This window comes from Simochromis diagramma, unplaced genomic scaffold, assembly GCF_900408965.1.
Source record: "Simochromis diagramma unplaced genomic scaffold, fSimDia1.1 OVJJ01000463.1, whole genome shotgun sequence".
NCBI classification, from domain to species: domain Eukaryota; kingdom Metazoa; phylum Chordata; class Actinopteri; order Cichliformes; family Cichlidae; genus Simochromis; species Simochromis diagramma.
In genome coordinates this window covers 3,781,279-3,802,859 of record NW_024386941.1, presented here as the reverse complement: position 1 = coordinate 3,802,859, position 21,581 = coordinate 3,781,279, and the positions used below count along the sequence as shown (strand labels likewise).

The following is a 21,581-nucleotide window of genomic DNA, read 5'->3' as shown; positions in this document are numbered from 1 at the left end:
GTCTTTTGAGATGTTGTTTCTATTAAAATTGGAATACCAAAAGTCTTTCCCAGCACCTCAAATACCTAATCCAGTTTACCTGTGATTTTTTTTCTTTCTTTCTTGTTTTGGTTTTGACCAGAGCTGTAGTTACTTTGTTAGCTCAAAGTTTTCTTTGAGTTCTCACTGTTTTCCTCCTGTCGTCCTCAAACGTATACCAGTGTCACAGCATTTATCAAAGGCATTTGAAGGAGCAATGTTTTGCCTACAGCCAAAAAGTGAGAAGCATGTGATTGACTTCTGTTCCAAATATACTTGTGTACCCCTATGTGCCATGGGCAGGTGTTGTGCTCATTGATTGGTTGAGAAGAGGGCAGTGTCCTTTCCCGCCCACCCTCTGTTTTTAGCTCAGCCGTTACACGCCACATCATGTGAACGCTTCGGAAGCTCTCTGCAGTTTGTCACTTTTTTTTTAATCCCAGGAAAATGACGTTTGTTTTCCTCTAGCAGCTTATAAGGGCAAATTCTTCCATGCCTTACTTATTTTAACATTTTCCACTGATACCAGATGTACTTATTTCCTTTTTAGTTTCAGCCCTGTTTATTTTGGCAACCGCATTTTGGTGTAATCGCACAGAATTGAAATACCTAGGTGACCAGGTCACAACAACCTAGAAAGGCAACTCAGAAGTGTCAAGGTCAGACAGAGGACTTTCTGACTAGCGGTGGTGGTACCCTAACCTGACATGGCAGATGGTTTATTACACAGATCCATCTGGAATATTGTCCTTGTAAAGTGTTTGGAAAAGCACTAGCACTCTCAAAAACACTTGGCACATGATTAGATAAACCATCTGCTTATCACCATCAACTGCAAACTAACTTCAGCTGGTCTGATCAACAGACTAGGGGTGGGGGGGGGGGATGGCGGGTCCTGCCAGAGATGAAGAGCTAAACGCATTCTGGGGAAGTTTGAAACCCAAGTAAGGAGTCATAGCTTTGCAGTTAAACAATTCATAACATCTTCGCATGGAAATTGTGCACATTTTAATTACTCACAGGTTGCCACTTTCAAAATAAGAATAAAAATAAATACCTGGCCTTCATTTAGCTGCAGATTTATTGAGTACTAGCTCCTTGTGCATACGTTTGGTCTAAACCCGCTTGTTTGGCTATAAACTCATAAAGTAAAGCCTGGATTGTGGATTGTCTTGTGATCATAATCTCCAAATCCAGTTTCTCCTCCAGATATTCAGTTCTCTACTGTTGATGTGTCTGCTTACCAGTCATAGAGTTCTTTTTCTTCTACATTAATTCCTAACACAAGGCAACCCAAGTTTCCTTGAATAAATTGCTGTAAGAGGGTGAAGTAATATAATCAGATCATAATTTCCATAGCCTTGCTGTGTTCTTGAATTGACGAAAACCTGCTGGAGTCTGTTTGTTTAGCCCCTGAGGGATTATATCTGGCATCACAGCTGCTCCTGAGGCCATGTGATGTGTCACTGTTCTATTTGTGAGCGAGACACCTGAATGTTTTGTACACTAAGAGGCATCTGTGTCATATGTCTAACCGGTGCTTGTAAATGTCTCCCCCAACTCTGTTCTTCTGAAACTGATTCTGGATCTAAAGAGAGAAGTTGCAACTTGGAACTAAAAGCAGAGCAGCTGAGTTCATCAGTAAAGGTAGAAGTTCCTGCTCTGCACTGTGCTGTAAAAGTGAGCACACATCAGTGTTGTTTGGCAGGTCTATAGCCGTCTCTGATGTAATGTTTTATAAGGGACTTTAAGATTGAGCAATCCATTGAGCAATTGCCGTAAACGCTGGTCCGACATGATTGGGAGCATCGTGGTTTGACTTAACTGTTTTTAAACACATACAACTGTCATTACTGTTGATTCTGCGTTATTTCACTTATTGCTCATGTTAATTACTTGGCGATTGTGTAATCTGTGTCGTGAACCTCCTACTGCATGTGCAAACGTACTGATAAAAAAGCTCAAATTGATTTGTAATGCGCTTTCCATTGTAAACAGAAGCATGAAATGTTGATAACAGTAAATGTAGAGAACAGAAAATGTGATTGAAGTCCAATCTACTTATCCAGTGCAGACAATACAAATCATTGGGTCATACTTTCTCTGTTGAACACAGCATTCATTTATGCTGCAATGTGTAGCTTTGTTTGACATCTTCAGAATAAATGCTGATGCAGTGTAATGACATTTTGATTTGGTGATGTGACTATACAAATCAAGAAAGCTGATATACAGTAAATCCTACGTGATCAAAACTTGTTTCGAGTAGAAATAACCTGAGAAATGTGCTAAGAAGCAAGATCTGTGGGTTGGCAAGTTAGGCTGGAAGAGCTTCATTGACACTGTGTGTTTGCGCACGTGTGTGTGGGTGTGGTTTTTTTTTTTTTTTGTGGGTGTGGGTTTTTTTTAAGGCAGGGGGAGGAGGTCTTTCTGTCCTTTGATATGCAGTATATTTTGTGGCTCTATAGCAGGGATGTCAAAATCATTTTATATTGTGGGCCACATTCAGCCAGACCACATGATAAATGTGTAAAATTACACCAAAAATCCTGGTAGTTAATTGCCCTGACTGTCCATTTAATTATAGAATGTAAAGTTTTCATTAACATGTATACATTTTATTTATTTATTTATTTATTTATTACACTTCCACTTGTTATGTTCCACATAAACCTTTCACAATAAAGCTCAAGATCCTGTTGAGACTTTTCAAAATAAACTGAATCACGTGAAAGAGCACGTTTATTATTATTTACGGATGAGAATTAAAAAAGAGCCGTCAGGTGCTAAAAAATAAACCTTAGACTCAAACGTTAGAACAGGCTCCCTGCAGCACGCCGTGTAATAAATACTCACAAAGAAAACGGCGGCTGTTACAACTTATCTCTAAAAATTTATAGTTTCATGCATCCGTTAAAACACTGGACTCCACCTAAATGGCGCGCAGCTGGAAACACTTCCCGCAAGACGAGCTGCCCGAGATTCACAGAATTTACAGAAAATGTTACATTTTTGTGATTTATATCGTTATCGGGACGATAAAATTCTTATATCGGGATATGAGATTTTGGTCATATCGCACAGCCCTAGTTGTTAGGTTGCATTAACATCAATTATTGTTATGTACACCATCAGAATGTCAGTTTTCTGCTGCAGGAAACATTGCAGCAGTGCAATGTTGATATGCTTGCTTGTCCTCATTGCAGCCACCACAACTGCTTTAAAGGCGTACAGACACACGTACTCACTCATTCACTACCACATTCCACACGTGTTACCACACGTGCAAAAACACTTCAACACGCAACAAATTTTCCTCATCTAGAAGATGCAATAATGTCTGAACATTTTTTGTGCCTCTTGCTAATGTAAGAAAGCCTTTGAAGAACACCGAGTAAAGGCTGTTTTATTGTGTGCCGTAGTTCAGGTTGCAAGCATGCCTTGATGTAACTGTACTTGTGATTATTTATTAATTTATTTTTGCATTTAAAAAAATGTTTTCTGTAAAAATTTAGATTTTAATATGGCACATAAATACAATTAAACGATTTAGTTATTTAGGCATTACAATTACTAAAATTCCTACAATTTAAAAGACCTGTTTTTAATTTTTTTTTTTGTCTTTTTGTATCTATTTTTGTTCATTAATAAGCAAAAGTATTTGTTATCCAATTAACTAATGGATGACAATACTGATAACTGTAGTCCTACAGTAATGGCAAGAATTATGGGATAGGTTTTTTTTCTTTTTGCAGACTAATAACTTTATAGTTTCTTGTGTTGTAAACATACATGTTATACGTGTTACATTTAAACCAAATGTTTTTTGGATTTAGATCGTCTTCATTTGCTTATTGACAGTTGCGTAATCTCTTTTCTTATTTTGTCCTTACTTCTGTTCTGCTTTATCAACAGGAATCTATTGACGAAATTCTCCAAACTGTAAACCAAGATGATTCTGTCTTCACTGAAAGGCATTGGGAAGAAACTTCTGAGAGTGAAGGTTGTGGACAGTAGCATAGAGGAGTCCCGCTTGGCTCGATGTCTTAACACGTTTGACCTTGTGGCCCTGGGCGTCGGCAGCACACTCGGTGCTGGCGTCTACGTGCTCGCTGGTGCCGTAGCCCGAGAAAATTCAGGACCCGCCATTGTCATCTCCTTCCTCATCGCTGCCATGGCTTCAGTCTTGGCTGGTCTGTGCTACGCCGAGTTTGGAGCGCGTGTTCCCAAAACTGGCTCGGCTTACCTCTACAGCTATGTTACGGTTGGAGAAGTATGGGCATTTATCACCGGCTGGAACCTCATTCTCGCTTATGTCATTGGTGAGACGCTTTAAATAAAGAGGGAGTTCCCTGGTACTCTTGATTTTTGTTAAGTTTACATACCGGATACTGTTTGCACAGGAACTTCGAGCGTGGCCCGGGCATGGAGCGCAACCTTTGATGAGCTTATTGGAAGGAAGATTGAGCTGGTTTGCAGACAATACATGACCATGAACGCCCCGGGAGTCTTGGCAGAATATCCAGACATATTTGCTGTCGTAATCATAATCGTTCTGACAGGTCAGAAATGGATGCATCTCTCGCTTGTTTTGTCTTTTGCTTCAGATTATGTTCTTTAATCGTTCATGTTTTTACTGCTTGCAGGGCTGCTTGTATTTGGTGTAAAAGAGTCAGCCATGGTAAACAAAGTGTTTACCTGCATCAATGTACTGGTGCTGGTGTTTGTAGTCATCTCTGGCTTAGTTAAAGGAAACAAAGAAAACTGGAACCTGAACCCTGAAAAGATCCTTAATGCCACCAGAAACTCTACTTCTAAGTGCGTTTAATAAATATCTTATTCCCAAATGTCTATATCCCTAATGATACATCAGAGGTTTTTATTAAATGAGTAAATATTTTCTGTCTGTTATTTCTAGTGTGTCCGATTTCATTCCAAATGAGGATGTTCTCGGTGCTGGTGGTTTCATGCCCTTCGGTTGGACTGGAGTCCTTTCTGGTGCAGCAACCTGTTTTTATGCCTTCATAGGGTTTGACTGCATTGCCACTACAGGTGAGGGAGAATATATTAAATTGGTGACTCATAAAGGAGCTATGTTCTCTTAACATGCTGGATCATGTTCCCTCCCCAGGAGAAGAAGTAAAGAATCCACAGAGGGCCATTCCTGTTGGCATTGTGGCCTCTCTCCTCATTTGCTTTGTGGCGTACTTTGGTGTATCTGCAGCCCTCACTGTGATGATGCCTTACTACTTGCTGGACAAGAGCAGCCCTCTTCCTGTGGCTTTTAAGTATGTGGGCTGGGAGGGAGCCACTTACGCAGTGGCCATTGGCTCTTTATGTGCACTGTCGACTAGGTAAGTGTGTTTCCTGCTGCCTCTCAGCATGAGCATTCATAGAGGACTTGTAATTATTTAGCACGCTTTTTTTTTTTAGGAATGAATAATTCATGTCTTTTACACTTTCTATAATTTTATTATTATTGTCTTTTTTGCTTAGTCTAAGATTAACTAGATCTGAGATTGAATATGCAAATAAGTGGCAGAAACCATCAAAGGTATTATCTTATGGACCGAGTTGCAGAATGAATATTGAGGTTAATGAAGTGCATTTGCACAAGTAATATTTGATTTATTGAAAGATGCCCTGTGGTGTTTTCCTGTAACAAAAATATATTGTATACGTAGTTTTACTCACTAAAATTCATTGTGTTTATTCTTGATGTCTTACAATTATATTTGCTTGTAAAATATTAAAAGCACAAAGCATATACGTGTTAAAACAAGCCTGCAGTGGGACGTGGTTGGGCTGTATTTTTGATAAGCTATGCCACCTGCCGATTAACTGAGTAGTGCATCTGTGTTGAAGCAAAGTCCCACACAATAAAATATTATTACATCAAGCTAATAGCAGGTAACTCCACAGGGTGACTGTAATTCAGCTTCAAATACTTGGGGAGAAAATTTTCATCTCAAGAATAATTTCCTAGAAATATTATGATGTATTGTGGATTTTTGCTTATGTCTTAATTATATATTGTTTCATGGATTTAAAAAAAAACATTTACTAACTGTCTTTATCCGTACTAATTGGCACGCTCGTTCTTAGGTAGTAGTTTGGCTATTATTAAAGAGCAGCATGTTTGCTAATTTGCTAAACTTGACACTGAAATGAAAGGCCTGATATAAAAGTGTAGGGAGCCTGAAGTTCAGTGCCAATGACACCTGTGTGATGAACTGCATTAACAACAATGACCGAACGTCACACTCCACATCACTGAAACTGAATGAGAATGCGAGTAAATCTCTCAGCTGGCTCAGCAATCACGTAGACCTACAGTTTGAATGCATTTACATTAGATCCACTCACTTTTTTTGTTTTTTGTTTTAATCTTTTGAAACTTGTTATACATTTTGTGTGGATTGACTTGCATGGCATGCTTTTCTTTTTCTCCTGTGTACTAGTTTACTAGGCTCCATGTTCCCAATGCCCAGAGTGATCTGGGCCATGGCAGAAGATGGCCTGCTCTTCAAATGCTTGGCTAAAGTCAGCACACGAACCAAAACCCCTCTAATAGCAACAATAACATCAGGTCTTGCGGCAGGTGAGGTCACAAACTAAACTAAACTGGCTGGGGTTACTTTGTTCTGATCCTAGGCGGCTCTTGGTACACATGGCCTTAAACACACTAACTCAACTTTAATCAAGTTTGTAAATTTACCAGTACAATGCATGACCGCAGCAACTTGCTGTCAGGGTGTTGGGCTGAAAAATGATGGTGGACTTGTGTGACACCACACTGCACACACATTCTTTCAAGTTATAAATCTGTGCCTCCTCCTCCTCCTCCTTCCTTTTATCCTTGGCTTAGTCTCCTTGGCTCCATGTTTCCACTCCCACGCATTATCTTTGCTATGGCCCGTGATGGTCTGCTCTTCTCGTTTCTGGCGCGTGTCAGCGCGAGGAAGACTCCTATCATCTCCACCTTTGTGGCAGGGCTTTTATCTGGTAGGTAGCTGAGATGAAGCCAAAGGCAACAGTGCCCCCTTATGGAAGGAGGATGGTGGCAAGTCGTTCAAGCTTCTAAATAATTAAGCTGAAAAAATACAATGTCTGCATTGCTTTCATGCAATTAATGTTCTTTATGGCTTTTGTAACCTTCATATGGTTCACCTGTGTCTCCTGCAGCGGTGATGGCATTCCTGTTTGACTTGAAGGACCTGGTTGACCTCATGTCCATTGGGACTTTGCTGGCCTACACTCTGGTGGCAGCTTGTGTGCTGGTCCTCAGGTAGCCCTCATCACTTATTTATTAGGCCTTAAGTGTTTTATTTTCAATTTTAATACTGCATACTGGACACTCTGGTCTGACCCGATTTCCCACAATGATATCAACAGACTAGTCTATGATGTCTGGCGAGGATAAATGTAGAAATGGACATAATGAAAATAAAAACATTAAGAGACCACTTAATCATCACAAAGGCAGTTTAACTCAGGCATATTTAAACACTCTGGTTATGAAACGTGAACCACTGTGAATCCATTTCTCCTGCTTCGGTGCAAATATAAGTGAAGGGACGAGCAATGGAAAGGGAAAAACGAAGACACCCCCCAAAAAGGGAACGGTTTTGCACATGTTTATTATAGAGTATTGCTGTCTCGTTACCACTCATGATTGATTGATTGTAGTCTAGTTTTACTGGTTTTTATGTCAGAAAGAGTTCATGAAGGTGACATGAGGTTAGGGCATCTTCTAGCGGGGCCTGTGCTCACACACTAGTATCGTGCTTGTATGAATACAGGATGACACGACCTCCTCCCACTGTCTCAGAGTCTCTAAAAGCTCGGTAGGAAGCACGTATGGAAGTAGCCTCTGGGGGCCTGAGCTCTGGCAGGGCTCCTGCTGTTCTTCCTAACACAAAGAGCGACAGCCTGGTCGTGCTCTTCTTGTGTAGCAGACCGTCTCCTGGTATCTCTTCCACATACTTAACTATGCTGAGAGACACAGGAATAGGAGGAGCTCAGGAGCACAAACAAAAAGCAAAACTACAGTTTTAGAGCTGTTACATTATGAATTTCACCGTGATGATCAAGTGGTCCCTTATTTTTATTAATTTTATTGTATTTTTTTATTTTTTTATTAGAGTCGTGTAATTTTAATTACTCAGATAATTACTCGGGAATTCCTACAGTACTGTACTGAAACGACTGACCTCCACCTTTTCTAAATCGTGTCAGTGGGAATAATAAGAAAAAGAATGCACATTATTTGTATGTCATTGATTTGATAGCTGTTAGATTATAATAATGATTTAATAATATTTAATGATGAGATTTTATTGTGTGTTGCAACATGAGCCTCTCTGTTCAGTGTTTTTGTGACCCGGCCAGTTGTGCTTGCGTGTTAGTTTCAGAGGTGAAAGGTGAAACCATCAGCTAGATGGCACAGTGCAGTCTGAGCAGATTTGTGTGTCTTTAATACTGCTTTTCTGCTCTGCTTTGATGTAGAGAGTAGAGAAAAGCAGGAAAACCGGCTGTTGACGCATCAGAATGGTGTCTTATCCTAGCATAATGGATTTTTAAATGTGCTAGTAATTATAGCTCTGTTGTATGCAGACGTTTGAGTTGTGGGAACAGTGGGATAGGGAGGGATAGGGAGTCTTACACTTTCATTTTTGTAATTTTCTTTTTTTGTCTTGTGAAGGTACCAGCCTTTACAGCCCAGTGCAGCCTATGAGATGGCCAATACTCAGGATGAGCCTGAAATTACATATAGGGATGGGAGTGTTGATATTTTATCGCAACCTGATGATCACTTTACTTTCAAAAAACTTATTAACCCTCCGAACACTGAGCCGTCATCTCTCTCTGGACTCATCGTCAACATCTGCACCAGTATACTTGGTGAGAAACTGGATGAAAGTCCCAGAACTATTCATGTGATTACCGATCCAGCACATCATCTGGTGTCATCGCTTGCTTATTTTGTTTTTTTCCCCACCAGGTGTTTTGGTGTGTGTCTTCAGTGTTGTAGCTTCTCAGGGAGGGTACGCACGCTGGTCTCTGACTGCCCTCTGTGTTATAGTGGCTATCTGCCTGGTTCTAATCATTATTATATGGAGACAGCCACAGAGCAAAACCAACCTTGCCTTCAAAGTGAGTGTGTGTCCTTTTGCTAAAGGCTTTTCTCATGCTATCTCATACCCACATAGCAGTGTGAGCTTGTCACTTTTAGAAATTAATAATCAATAACACCCAGATCCTCTTTCAAAGTAACTTCCTCCATGTAAAATAAAGAGTTAAATATGAGATATAATATACTAATGTACTATGTGATGTGATTCTAGAGACAGAAAATGCCAGTTTAGATTTTATTGTAAGCAGATGTTGAGAAAATTCCACAATAAGTCTTAATTTCTCACTCAGGAAAAAAATTATGAGAGTTTTGAATTAAAAGTGATGCACAATTTTTCAATCGAGCGTTAAAAAAATAACACTTAATTTTGTCAGGGAGTCTCCTACATTGCCCGTACATCTAAGATTGCTTTGCAGATTGTAAAATTTGTTTTAAATGCAAAGTTTTAGCCAGTCTTATACCCAATAAATACTCTCTCCACAGGTCCCATTGGTGCCACTGGTGCCGATCATTAGCATGTTTGTGAACGTGTACCTGATGATGCAGCTCGACAAAGGAACGTGGTTACGTTTTGCCATCTGGATGACCATAGGTACTTTAGACCAGCAGTAACAATTAACGTCTCTGCTTTAGTTTTATTTTTTTAAACTTGTTATTATTATTGTCCATTAATTCATGTTTCTATGTGAATTGTAGGTTTTGCCATCTACTTTGGCTATGGTATACGCAACAGTGCAGAGGAGGCGTTAGCCAAGTGTGACAATTACGACGATAGCTGCACAATAAAGGAAGAGGCCATGCAAACAGAGAAGGAAGCCTTCTTACACAATACACAAAACTCCACCCGAGAAGATGAAGATGGTTTCTGAGGAGATAGGAGGGTTTTTTTAAAACGTTTATTTAAATAGGGGTACGGGAAAGAAGGCGCAAGTATGTTTCACGGAGCGGTAAGGACAACATAACAAACAAAACAGCCCTTACCTATTGTGAAAACGCCAATCAACTAACTAAATTAGACAAATGAAAAGTTACAAACCTACAATTTGCTAACAACTCAAAGAAAAACGGGGAAAAAATGTTAAAATTGCATTTGCAGCTGTCCTCTACAAGTTTTCTATGTCGAGGTTGGCACAGAACAATGTCACAAAGGACCTATCAACACAAGATTATCAATTAAATTGAGCTAACATAAAATCTAACCTAAACATAACGTATTATCATGCAGTCATGACAATGAGCTTAAAAATCCAAAATGGCCAAAGACCTTGAGTCCCTGCAGACCATGCAAGTGCTCAGTCGTCAGCCAACGACAAGAAAGATGAAAACACGAGGAGCCAGTAAGAAGAAAGAGTCCAGAGACCAGGAGCTGGTACAGTATATCCTTTACCCCTTTTTTCCCAAAAAGAATGTAACATCTGTGCTGTGAAATAGCCATTAAGTTTTCTGAAAGACTATCTGCAAGTTCAGGAGACACATGGAGACAGCCAATTGTACTACTAGCCAAAAATGTTGACTACATGATTGTAAAAAGCCTAATAAGATTTAATGGCTAATTAGCCAAGTATTTTTAATTGAAGCAGTATGAAATTATGTGAAAAGAAGATTATAGTCATATTTTTTTATTTTATTTTATTGTATTTGAAATGATCAGTTTTACAAAACATAACGGAATCCATCGATTCAAAATGCTTTTGTTTTTACAAAAATATTATCCAACCATAAATGGATCTTCATAAACTTCATTTTGGGTTTTTAACAGTACATTAGAATGACCGCACATCAGATTTTCCATGAATGATATCACATATAAAGTTCAGAATGTGTTACTGCTCACCTAGCTTCAAAGTGCTCGACATTTGTATATGTTGACTGTGTACAAAAAAGACGAAACACCGTCTAAGAGACTTGGATGAGGGTGAGAATTTTAATGTACCATCAGTGCCTTTTGTGAGAAAGTTGTTAGCTGAGAAATCCCTTAGTTGTAAATTTACCCTTAAGATGCAGTTTTGGGGGTTTAACCAGTGTTTCTATTACTGAAAACAATACAAGTCACAGGTCTTTGGATGTCTTGTACATTGAATGTATAGCTCATATAAACTCAACATGGTGCTAAAAGTAGCATTCTCAGTGCATCCATGTGTTTGCAGGTCTTTCTGATTGATGGTACCAACTGCTAATCTTACCAGAGTACCAATGCTATCTGTGAGAATTTGTACTTTTTACTCAAAAAAAAAAAAAAGCTGCTTATTTTAATCGAGTTTATATTTTAACCTTTTAAGACCCGAATTCTTCCACAGCATGCATTTTTAATTTATCTTTGATATTTGGGCATATTGGGGCACGATGAATGTAAAAACAAAGAATTACCAGATTTTTATTTTTTACCAAATTTTCGTTTCTAAGAAAAATGAGAGCCACAAATGAGGATATTCATTTAAAATTTCAACAGAACAGTAGCAGTATAATGTCCTCGTAAGTGGTTATCAGGCCCTTGTAAAGCAAAATTGAGTATTTTGGTCTAAATAACCCAAAATGTGATGTCCAAATATGTGGACGCCAGGTCCTAGTAGGTTAAAGTGCCTATTCCCCAATTTTTAAAGATAGAGGAATATTCCTCTATCACGATTTGCCTTTGTGTGATACTTTATATATAAAACAAAATGTTTAAACGAAGATTGGAAAAAAAATCATATATTTATCACTACATGAAACCCAAGTGGATCCTTTTAACTTTTTAATTCACACATACCCGATAGGTTGAAATACAATCAGTTTGTGATTATTGCACACCTGTAGTTTACATGGTGATATAACACGTCTTTAGTTCACTTTTATTTTAAAATGCCAAAACCTACACTGTATGTTTAGAAATGCAAAAATGGTGTAGGTCAAGCAGTAGAGTGTATGTATGCATGTGTGTGTGTGTGTGTGTGTGCAGATCTTTGACGCAGCTAAAACTGAAGTACAGTAAAGTTTGTATGTCAGCAAAGGTCTGGAAATGCAACTACGTGAAAAATCTCTTCACTCAGTCCGTTTTTAAACGCTAATATATATTCAGCAGTAAATGGGTGATGGCAATGACACTGTGAGACAATTTATTTCAGCTTATGGTCCTTTTGAGGGAATCTATTAATGAAACCTGAAGCCAAAATCCATTGGATTTAACTTGATCATGCGTCAGAATAATTTCTGTAGTTTTTTAATAGTTCCTATAGATTATTTTTGCTGGAGTGGTATAACAATTTTTAAACCCTCACCTTGTAAATAAATGTTTGTGCTCCAGAATGTAACCAGGCATTGTTTACCTGGCTGTTTCTAAATCAGTAAGATATCAGCACATGTTATTTTGAAACGATGCATTAATTTTAAAATGTAGAAAACATTTTAACGTTGCCTTTGTAAATAATTTTTTGATGATACTTGAGTTATTGACTGTATGCAATGTTTATGGGAGTGCTGTACTTGCTGTGGTTACATGTCAAAAGGTCACATCATGCTTCATCCGTGCTTTGCATGCTGCATAAATGCATTTTATAGTGTTGATATGTGATAATGTTCAGTGTACTGTGGGGGGGGAGGCACACTGTTCACTATATGTTGTTGTCATATTGGTTATGGTTTGTATAGTTCTCGATGTAAATAAATAATCCTGAAAGCTAAAGCTGACTTTGATTTATTTCACATAAACACCTCCCGCTGTATAGATGGTTTAGAGAATCGATATTAATTCATTAGTGTAGTTTCTTCTACTGTTACCTTTACTACTTCAAGTACAGTAATCAGAAAGATTGGAGCCAAAGAAAAATCTAAATTCCTTCAGTTTATTCTGCAGACAAACTGTTTTTAGTGTTTAACACTGTAATTAATTCATAAGACTACTGCCAAATGTAAAATGCTATAGTTACCCTAAATTAACTGTACGTTTCTGTAATGTTTAATCCAGTAATATGAGTAAGCTGTGTAATCAAAATGATCTTTTTAATGTTTGAATATAATTACTGTTATCTTTTTTTTTTTAATCGACTGTTTTACAAAAACAATAAATAAAGCACATGATTATTTTTTTTGATTGAGGACCGATTACACTCATTTTAATTTGTTTGTATGGTTCGCCTAATAACCATTTAGCCAGACGGTCTAATAAATCTGTTAAGCACTATATTAGTCTGTGTTGCTCTTTCTCTATTCTTTGAGCTGCTCTCTTTAGAGGCCTCCACACATCTGCCGCCCCGTCTCCACCTTCCTCTGTCACGAACCCTTTGCAATGTCCTCCTTCTTTTCATGTGGCAGCTCCATGTCAACATCCTTTCAGTTGATCCACTCTCTCTCCTGCCCATGCCCGAACCATTTTACCTTCTAACTTTGTCTCCAAACTGCTCAACCTGAGCGGTCCCTCTGATATATTAATTTCTGAAATTGCACCTCGTGGTCACTCTCAGTGAAAATCTGCCACCTCCGTCTCCACCCCGTCTTTGTGTCAGTGCCACTTTCTCCAAACCAAAGATCACGGCAGGACTCAGCACCTTGTAAACCTTCCCTTTCACTCGTGCAGATATCCTGTGATCGTATCCTGCACTCACCTGTTCCTCTTCTCATGTGCACTCACTGTTGCTTTGGATGATTGACCCCAGCTTTTTAAACTCCTCCATCTCCACTTCCTTTACTCCTTACATCTTCACCTTCCCATCTGCCCCGCTCTCATTCACGCATGTACTGCGTGTCGCTCTGTAGTGGGGAAGAAATGTCCTGTCTTCACCTGCAGGGGGCGACCCGAGTCCATTTTGTTCAATCTCCTCTCGTCTCCTCTCCTCCCTGTTTTCCAGCGATGATGCAGACTGTACCCTTTTCATCTCGGCTTAAACTGGATGTCTCAATCATTCTTCATCAGCTCTTCGCTGACGGGCTCTTCTCCAGATTCACCTGAATTAAACCGGTAAGAAATTTCATTTCACAAGGGGAACAGAAGGCGTTTGCTGTCTCCCTCTCAATCTCCGATCAGCGGCAGTGATAACTGCATTTATTGACCCTGCTGCATCTACTCGAGACTGCGGATGATCCTGTTGTGTTTCTAATAAGGTTGTTTTCAAGTCATTTCCTAATCGTTTCCAGGAGTGCAGATTCTAATATAGCGTTTGCATACCAAGCTTTGAAAAGGTAACCTCAGTACAATTGCTCTCACCTCAAAATGTGTATGTGGAGTCACACCATGTTTTATTTATTGTGTCAACCACATCTTATGTTTTTTGTCTTTTCTAAAATCAGCAAAGCCGGTCCTTCCTCTTTCTGTATTTTTCCCTTTGAACAAAAATAGTTTCCTAGTGTGAGGAACAAGGTACTCAGAGCAGCATGAATGTGCATTAGTAATAGTGAAGTGACAGATTTCTGTTGGTGTGGCTTGAGTGGTGACATTTATTGAAAAGGCCTGAGTTGTACTGGATTATGTAAGATGTGACCATAAAATGCTGAGGGCCAGTGGGCAGCATGCACAGCCAGTAAGGCCTCGATCGTCTTACCGGAAGCCTGGAGATTTTATAAACTGAACACAAAAGGTGCTGTTACTACATATTTGTTCATTTATGTAAGAAGCATTTGAATTAGCTTCCAAATGATAGAATTTTGTGGGTTTTTGCTGCCTGTGAAGCATTCATTTGTAGTTTTTCAAGGCAAACCTTTGCCATGTGTGTGAAAAAGCAAATCTTATGTGAGCTTTAGGTGGTTGCACAAAGAAGTCAGGGGCACTGAAGCATTAAATTGAGAGGGAGACTGCTGCCTCCATTTTCACTCATCTTCAATTTTTCATGAGGGATCTAGATTAAGCATCAAGTGAGGCTTGGTAAACAAATGAAGACCCACATCTGTGAGGACCGGCAAGCAGCTGCATTAGACAGCTGACACAGCTTCTATTTCACAGAGCAAAACAAGCTGTGCGGGCACATCTTCACATAAGTACTCCTGCGAGGCTTGGATGCACAGATTTTCTCAGTGGCCTTGGCAAAGGTGTTGCCTGAATATGAGCAGGCAGGTGGCAGGGCAGCCAGCTGAATGATGGGAGATGGGGGAAGCATTTTAGTGCTACAACTATAAATTTCCCTGTTCTCTCTTGTACTGTTATGATGTCTGACTGACTGCCCGAGTGTTGAATAGTACTATAAGTGATACCAGGAAACGGAACAGGAAGAAAACTTGTGAATAGAATGAAGCTGAATGAGAGACATAAAGAAGAAAGTTAGTTCACGTATGAAATCAGAAGATTTTACAGTACGTCTCTTGTAACTGGATCTAATCACTTTTAAATGACCTGAACAAAGCAAACTTGAGCTCTAAAGGATTCTGGTGTTTCTTGTAAATCCAACCATTCCTTTTACTTTCACTTACCAAAGTCAGGTAACAGTTGCAGCACACACTTGTCTCTCCATTTCCTTTTCTTTCTGGGGGATCCTGCATAAGCCTCACCAATCAGTTTGTCCATTTCCAGCTCCAGTTTGCCATCACTTGTTAACAACATCCTGAAATACTTCAATACTTCACTTGGGGCAGCAGCATTTGGTTGCAAACAAACTTGGTGTGCTGAAGGTCATGACATGGTGAAGTCAACAGAAGTAGAGACACATTACTGTTGTTCCCATTCCCAACTCCCTCCTCACACTGGCTGCATTTTCAGTGCTGGTCCATAAATATCACAAACAGGAATGAAGACAAGAAGCAAACTTGGCAGCGTCTAACCCTTGCTAAAACGATGTTGGGCCTTGTGTTTTGAATACAGTCACAGCTATTGCTTTACTTATAAAAGAATTGGATGGCTCATAGATACAAACCTTATAGTCTGCACTGCTGCAAAAGACAACAGGGTTCTCCAAACACATTTGAATACCTTCTCTAACTCTATAACTCTATACAAACATGTGTAAACCTGACGTAAAACGAAGAATTGAAAGTCTAACTCTGTAGCCTTCCTGAACTTCTAAATTTTTTTGCTTTAGCAAATGCCAAAGCAACAGCCGGTCTCCTCTCACAATATCTGTCTCTGTTTTTAATGCACCCCTGGGTCAGGTAATCCTGAAAGGCCTCCTTATTCCACATGATGCCCTCCTTTTGTACTTATATCTTAACAGGAAGTTCTTAGGTTGTTGAACCTTTAACTGCAAGGCCTTGAACAAGGCCTACCCAGATTTAATGTCCCTAGCCAGGTGACTGTCTCGTTCCCCAAGCAGAATCCAGAAACGGGTCTCTAAGCTCGGTAACAGGTAAAGGTAATGTGCAGTTGACCCCAAACCCATACCTGGTAGTGTTACCCACTGGGTTACCCACTGGGTAACACTTAAATGTGTTTTTTGTGGGCTGTTAAACTCCACTCCCAGGTCTGGCTAGAGGATGAAGGCCCATTTCTCCTTTCTTTTTATAAATGCCATTTATGATTCTTTACACCTAAAATTTCCATTTACACAAGTTATCACTCCCAACATAACTTTGATCTATGATATTTCACTACTTTCTAGATCAAATATTAACAAATGCAGTTATATAAAACTCAACAAATGCACCATATCCATCATGTCACTGCTGTGCAGATAACTGTACCATAGTGTCCATGCTGAGGTCTGCACTTAACCGATTTAGAGCTGGAAATCAATTTAAGGATGATGGCTGCAGCAGAAACAGTTGTGTTAGCAGGTTGGGTTGCAGCCTTTCTCTTAAAAACAATATTTTATAGCACTTGTCTGGAAACATTCGACAAGGAAAAACATTTGTTAGTAGCACCAGTGTTTTGTCTGCCTGCACTGAGAGATTTTGTGTCTCAGTGTGGTTTAACAGTAAGCACTGCAGTAGATGCAAGTGTGCTGTCTCTGTTGTGCAGAGCATGTGCTGAAGCAGCATTTAGTGCGATGTTTTAGCTTATGTTGCAAACGGGCACTTCTGTCTGTAGACCCTCTCTGCTTTTCTTGTCAAGTTTACAAAAGTTGACTTGTTCTAAGCATACATCAAACTCTAATAACAGGCAACAGCACAGTTTTGTTTTCTTAGAAGGGAAATGACATGCTATTTCCTGCTGCGTAAGTGAATTTATTAGGACACAAATGCAGAGCAAATGCCTGAGATGGAGCAGCAGGCAGTCAGTTTTCTTCCTAGTAGGTTTTTTTTCTTTAGTTTAATTGGAAATTTTCTTGGAATTTAATTTTTTGCGCTAGAGGAACTTGTCAACCACAACTTGATAATGGGAAAGGCATGATGAGGTGATAACAGCATGTGCAATTTCTCTGCAAAAAAAGAGTTGCTGCTTAAGATCAAAGGGCCTGTCAGTGCTCTCTGTCCTTTCCAAAGGGTCCACACAGGACATTTCATTCACATTTCTCATATTGGATTAGTAGAAACTCTCTGAGCAATTATGGTACCTGCTGGCTGACTAAAATTGCAGGGCAATTAAAGGAAGTGGCATAGCTCTTAATCTGAGCATGCAGGTGGCAGGGCAGCCAGCTGAATGATGGGAGATGAGGGAAGCAGATTTTGCAGAACTTCCAGATTTTGGTAACATATCAACAAACTTAAAATTCATGTTGACAGTTTAAAGCTCTTCGAAATACAAAGTTTACATATAGATCTCCCTTAATGAAGGAAAGGGTTAAATATCATGAAGGCTGAAATATTGTATTTATTTATTTGTCTATTTTTGTCAGCCTTAAATAAAATCATACGTCAAGCAGCCTATTAAATGATTTTAGAAGTGCAGAAGCAGACAGTTGGGTCATGAGAACTTGTAAAAGCCTCAGTAGTACTTGGCAGTTTAGAGGTGGCCCATCATAAACACTGTAAAAGTTGTGGAGGTTAAAAGTCCACAGTCACTCAGCTGATTGGACAAAAAAGAGGTTCTTGGATGTTTTTTGTTTTTGTTTTTTTGTTGTTGCAAGCAATAGATGGTGCAGAAAAGGGATAACAGAAATAATGTGTATTTTTTAATGCAAGTATCTCAAAAGTATTCACAAAAGACAATCTCAGTAACTCAAGGCACATGGATAATCAGAAACATAAAATATAAGAAAACAATTCCATTATGAAGGTCAAATGTAACACCGTCACTGTCATGCTGGTTTGCATCTGACTGTCATAAAGACAGAACAATAATGATAGTGTCCATAAACAAGAGACAGTGTCATTGTATTTTCCCTCCAAAGGCAGAATTAGCTTTTTTTGTCAGTGTACTTAAGCTTGTCTGGTTGTTATTTTTCCCCCCGGATAGTTCACTGTGGCTGGGAGATAGTCATTCCTTTTTTCCCTTGTCCCTAATTGTATTTTAAACTTAGCAGTCTCTAGTTAGATCAGGGAATTATATAATTCAATACAAGTAATTTTTTTAGGCTAATATTTTCTGTTTGTACCTTCTTCTCTGTAGATCTTGTTTAACCACAAAGTTGTTCCCACCTGTAACATATACTGTATTCCGAGCAACATAATATCTTGTCTGCTGAATTCACTCACATTCCTAAAGCTAGAGAGAGACCGGTTGCCAGCTAATTCACTAATGTCATTTTTTTTAAGAGTCAGATTTGTGAATACTGCTCTTCACAGGAGTGCTGCAAAAAATTCTGGGCCCTTGACAACATTTCAGTCAGAAACAAAATAAACAAGATGTTTGGCATGTTTAACATTTAGGAATAAATGCAGAAAAGATTCGTGGTTTTCACCACTGTAGGTTTTTGCAATCCTGGGAGCCCAACAGGCCTGAGTTTATCCCACACTGGGCCTGAGGATTTTCTTACAAAAGCTGTAACTGTTAGAGCCAATCTATAGAGAAACATTTGTATGTACGAGTCAGAAATAAATCTGAACAGCTCACATTAAGAAGTGGAAGAATTATTTTTTCGAAGCTTGGGACAGAAATTCACCACTACAGTAACCAATAAGTTATCATATGACCTCAGCTGTTTCATATACAGAAACACCCATTAAGGTTTTTTGAGCTACAAAGAAGTGTAAAAAAAAGAAAAAAGAGGCCAGAAAAAAATTATACATTAATATTGTTTATGCTGGCTAAATCACTCATTGCTGTGTTTGTAAGAGGTTAACTGTGATTTCTCCTGCTGGTCTAGCCTACATTGCCTTCGGTGCATCTACACATCTTTCACTGCCCCCACAAAAAAACTCACTTTATTTCATGGTTTTATGATGAAACAGACTGAAAGATTTAAATTATTATAAGATGGCACAGTTTTTTAAATATACCTGTTGAATATTGTTTTTAAGTCATCTTCAATATATTTTCTTTACTTGTGATCTGCTGTTTTTATGCAGGATAAGGACCTCAGGTGTTATGAAGACCCATGCTCCAAATTAGACATGACATTCAACATTCACATTTCTGACATACTGAAAATAGGCTCCTGCTCTGCCAGTAGGACAGCTTGATGGGCAGACAGACTTTTTGATGCTTGACGATGATGATGATTTATTTTAAGTGCTCTTGAGGCTGCCACAAACTCAGAGCTGATTTCATAATGTGTGAGCGAGAAGAGCCCTTTGGTGTGGGGGAGTTAAGGAATAACAACCAGCAGGGTGGCATGCTGGCTGATGGCGACGCCAATGCCAATGAGATTCGGACAGAAGATGGTGGGAGAACTGGGGATACTGGCTGTCTGTCAGGATTGATAACTGTAACAGCAGAGCAAGACAAAGTCATCATCTGGGGCACAGACTCTCAGTGTGATGACCCTGAGCTGGCTGAATTTGAGATGTTAGAGTGTCAGGAGTTGGAGGCTTATCTTGTTGAGGAGGAAGAGGACTTTGTTGGGCTTGCAGAGCGGAAGGAGCTTCAAGAACAGCCGTCATCATGCAGAAAATCCACAGCAGAAGAGGCGATAGATTATAAGGGCAGGGAAGAAAGGAAGTCAATTCTGAACGGTGCCAGTGAGCAAGAATCCAATGGCTCTCATGTCTCTGAGAGCAGAGAAGCTTCCAAGACTGACTTAAGCTCTGAAACTGATGTCTTTGTATCCTGTCTGTCCACCATTTCAAGCATGGCCACTGCCATGGACACTGTTGGCAAGAACCAGATGACAGACTCCTGGCATATTGCCTCTGGTCCTCATTCAACCATCTCAGAGGACCTAACTTCCCAGATTTGCACCACTATCTCTGAGAGAGGCAAGGCCTCTCAAATAGTTGATGATTCTTCTCTTTTTGCTAGAAAAAGCACAATAACCCAGAAAGATGTAGATATGAATTTGAATTCAGCAGTTCAGTCAGATGATGCTGTATCACAGGCACATGATGTCAGTGGCAAACCCGGGACAAATAATAACCATAGAAATAAAGCAAAGGGTAGTGTTTTGGAGGTAAATTGTACTGAGCACAAGGCTTTAACCTCTCCGACAAAATGTCAAAAAGAAAGCAACGCTAAAATAGATAAAAGCACACAAGCGGATGAAACCCCTGATGTGAACTACAGGGCTCTCAGAACAGGTACAAAGGGGACTCAGTCATGTGTTGAACCTAAAGCCATAAAGAAACAAGACTCATTTGATAACACACTGAAGAAACAAAGCTCTTTTGATAAGAGTCTGAAAAAGCAGCCTTCATTTGAGAATTCTTTAAAGAAGCAGCTCTCTTTTGATAACACCTTAAAAAAGCAGGGCTCCTTTGAGAACACCACCACTCCCAGCTCTTCAAGTCTGGAAAGGAGGAAGCCATGGGGAAGCCCCAGTCGACCAGCAACTCCTACATCCCCTAAAACCACCTCCTCTTTGTCACCTAAGAGACGACCTAGTGGTTCTCCAGCTAAGGTCCAGGGCATCAGGGCACCGAGCCTGGAGCGCAGTGACTCCTCTCAAAGAGGAATAAGTCAAACTATCAAGCCACATGCTAAGACGAGTTTGAGCAGTGGAATCCCCAAACCTATCATGCCTCAACAGAAGGAGTCCGAACCCAGGAGATCTTCGCCCCCTCAGAAGCCCAAAAACGTGCGGCCAAAAATCATCACGTATGTTCGAAAGAATACTCAAGCGAAACCACCACTCACCGATGCACTAAATGAAGCCTCCACACATACATCAAGATTACCCTCTTACTCCAACCCACCAGCTCTCAAAGATCCAAAGGTTGCTTCTCAAACTAAATCCACACCAGTGCTCTGTTCCTCAAACCTGCTATTTGACAAATATCGACAGGAGATGCAGAAGACAGGATACTATCCTCCAGGTGTCGCTGTGACTGGAGTAAAACCTCCAAGCAGCAGTATCCCTCAAAGGAGTGGAAAGTCAGACAACTTCCAGGAGGCATCAGAGAAATATCTTCAAGAGGTGAGAAGCGGACTTTTGTTTTGATATGTTCACACAACTCAGCTTATGGTGTGGTACAAGTATTCCAATTTAGCATGATGGTGGCTCAACCTGAAAGCATTTTTAACCCTTTAATTGTTCATGCAGATTGGTCAGTTTCA

General features: G+C 39.6%; 2 protein-coding genes across 9 annotated transcripts in view; both read left to right on the top strand.

The window, feature by feature from the left end:
• LOC120737269 (high affinity cationic amino acid transporter 1-like) overlaps positions 1-11,409 on the top strand; it is a 34,758-nt gene extending 23,349 nt beyond the window's left edge. For 4 of the 6 annotated variants that reach the window (XM_040037877.1, XM_040037875.1, XM_040037873.1 and 1 more), the window contains 11 exons: positions 3,934-4,340; positions 4,422-4,580; positions 4,665-4,836; positions 4,937-5,070; positions 5,150-5,372; positions 6,480-6,619; positions 7,204-7,306; positions 8,723-8,922; positions 9,023-9,174; positions 9,638-9,746; positions 9,851-11,409. In XM_040037877.1, coding sequence (XP_039893811.1) covers positions 3,971-4,340; positions 4,422-4,580; positions 4,665-4,836; positions 4,937-5,070; positions 5,150-5,372; positions 6,480-6,619; positions 7,204-7,306; positions 8,723-8,922; positions 9,023-9,174; positions 9,638-9,746; positions 9,851-10,023 — 1,935 coding nt within the window. In that variant the 5' untranslated portion in view covers positions 3,934-3,970 and the 3' untranslated portion in view covers positions 10,024-11,409. Of the gene's footprint in view, positions 1-922; positions 1,666-3,933; positions 4,341-4,421; positions 4,581-4,664; positions 4,837-4,936; positions 5,071-5,149; positions 5,373-6,479; positions 6,620-6,886; positions 7,024-7,203; positions 7,307-8,722; positions 8,923-9,022; positions 9,175-9,637; positions 9,747-9,850 lie in introns of those variants that run through there. The other 2 variants (XM_040037876.1, XM_040037878.1) reach the window with 2 other exon arrangements.
• A 2,512-nt stretch (positions 11,410-13,921) lies between these two features.
• Positions 13,922-21,581, top strand: part of mtus2b (microtubule associated tumor suppressor candidate 2b) — a 27,229-nt gene continuing 19,569 nt past the window's right edge. For all 3 annotated transcript variants that reach the window (XM_040037754.1, XM_040037753.1, XM_040037752.1), the window contains exons 1-2: positions 13,922-14,087; positions 19,439-21,441. In XM_040037754.1, coding sequence (XP_039893688.1) covers positions 19,642-21,441 — 1,800 coding nt within the window. In that variant the 5' untranslated portion in view covers positions 13,922-14,087; positions 19,439-19,641. The remainder of the gene's footprint in view (positions 14,088-19,438; positions 21,442-21,581) is intronic.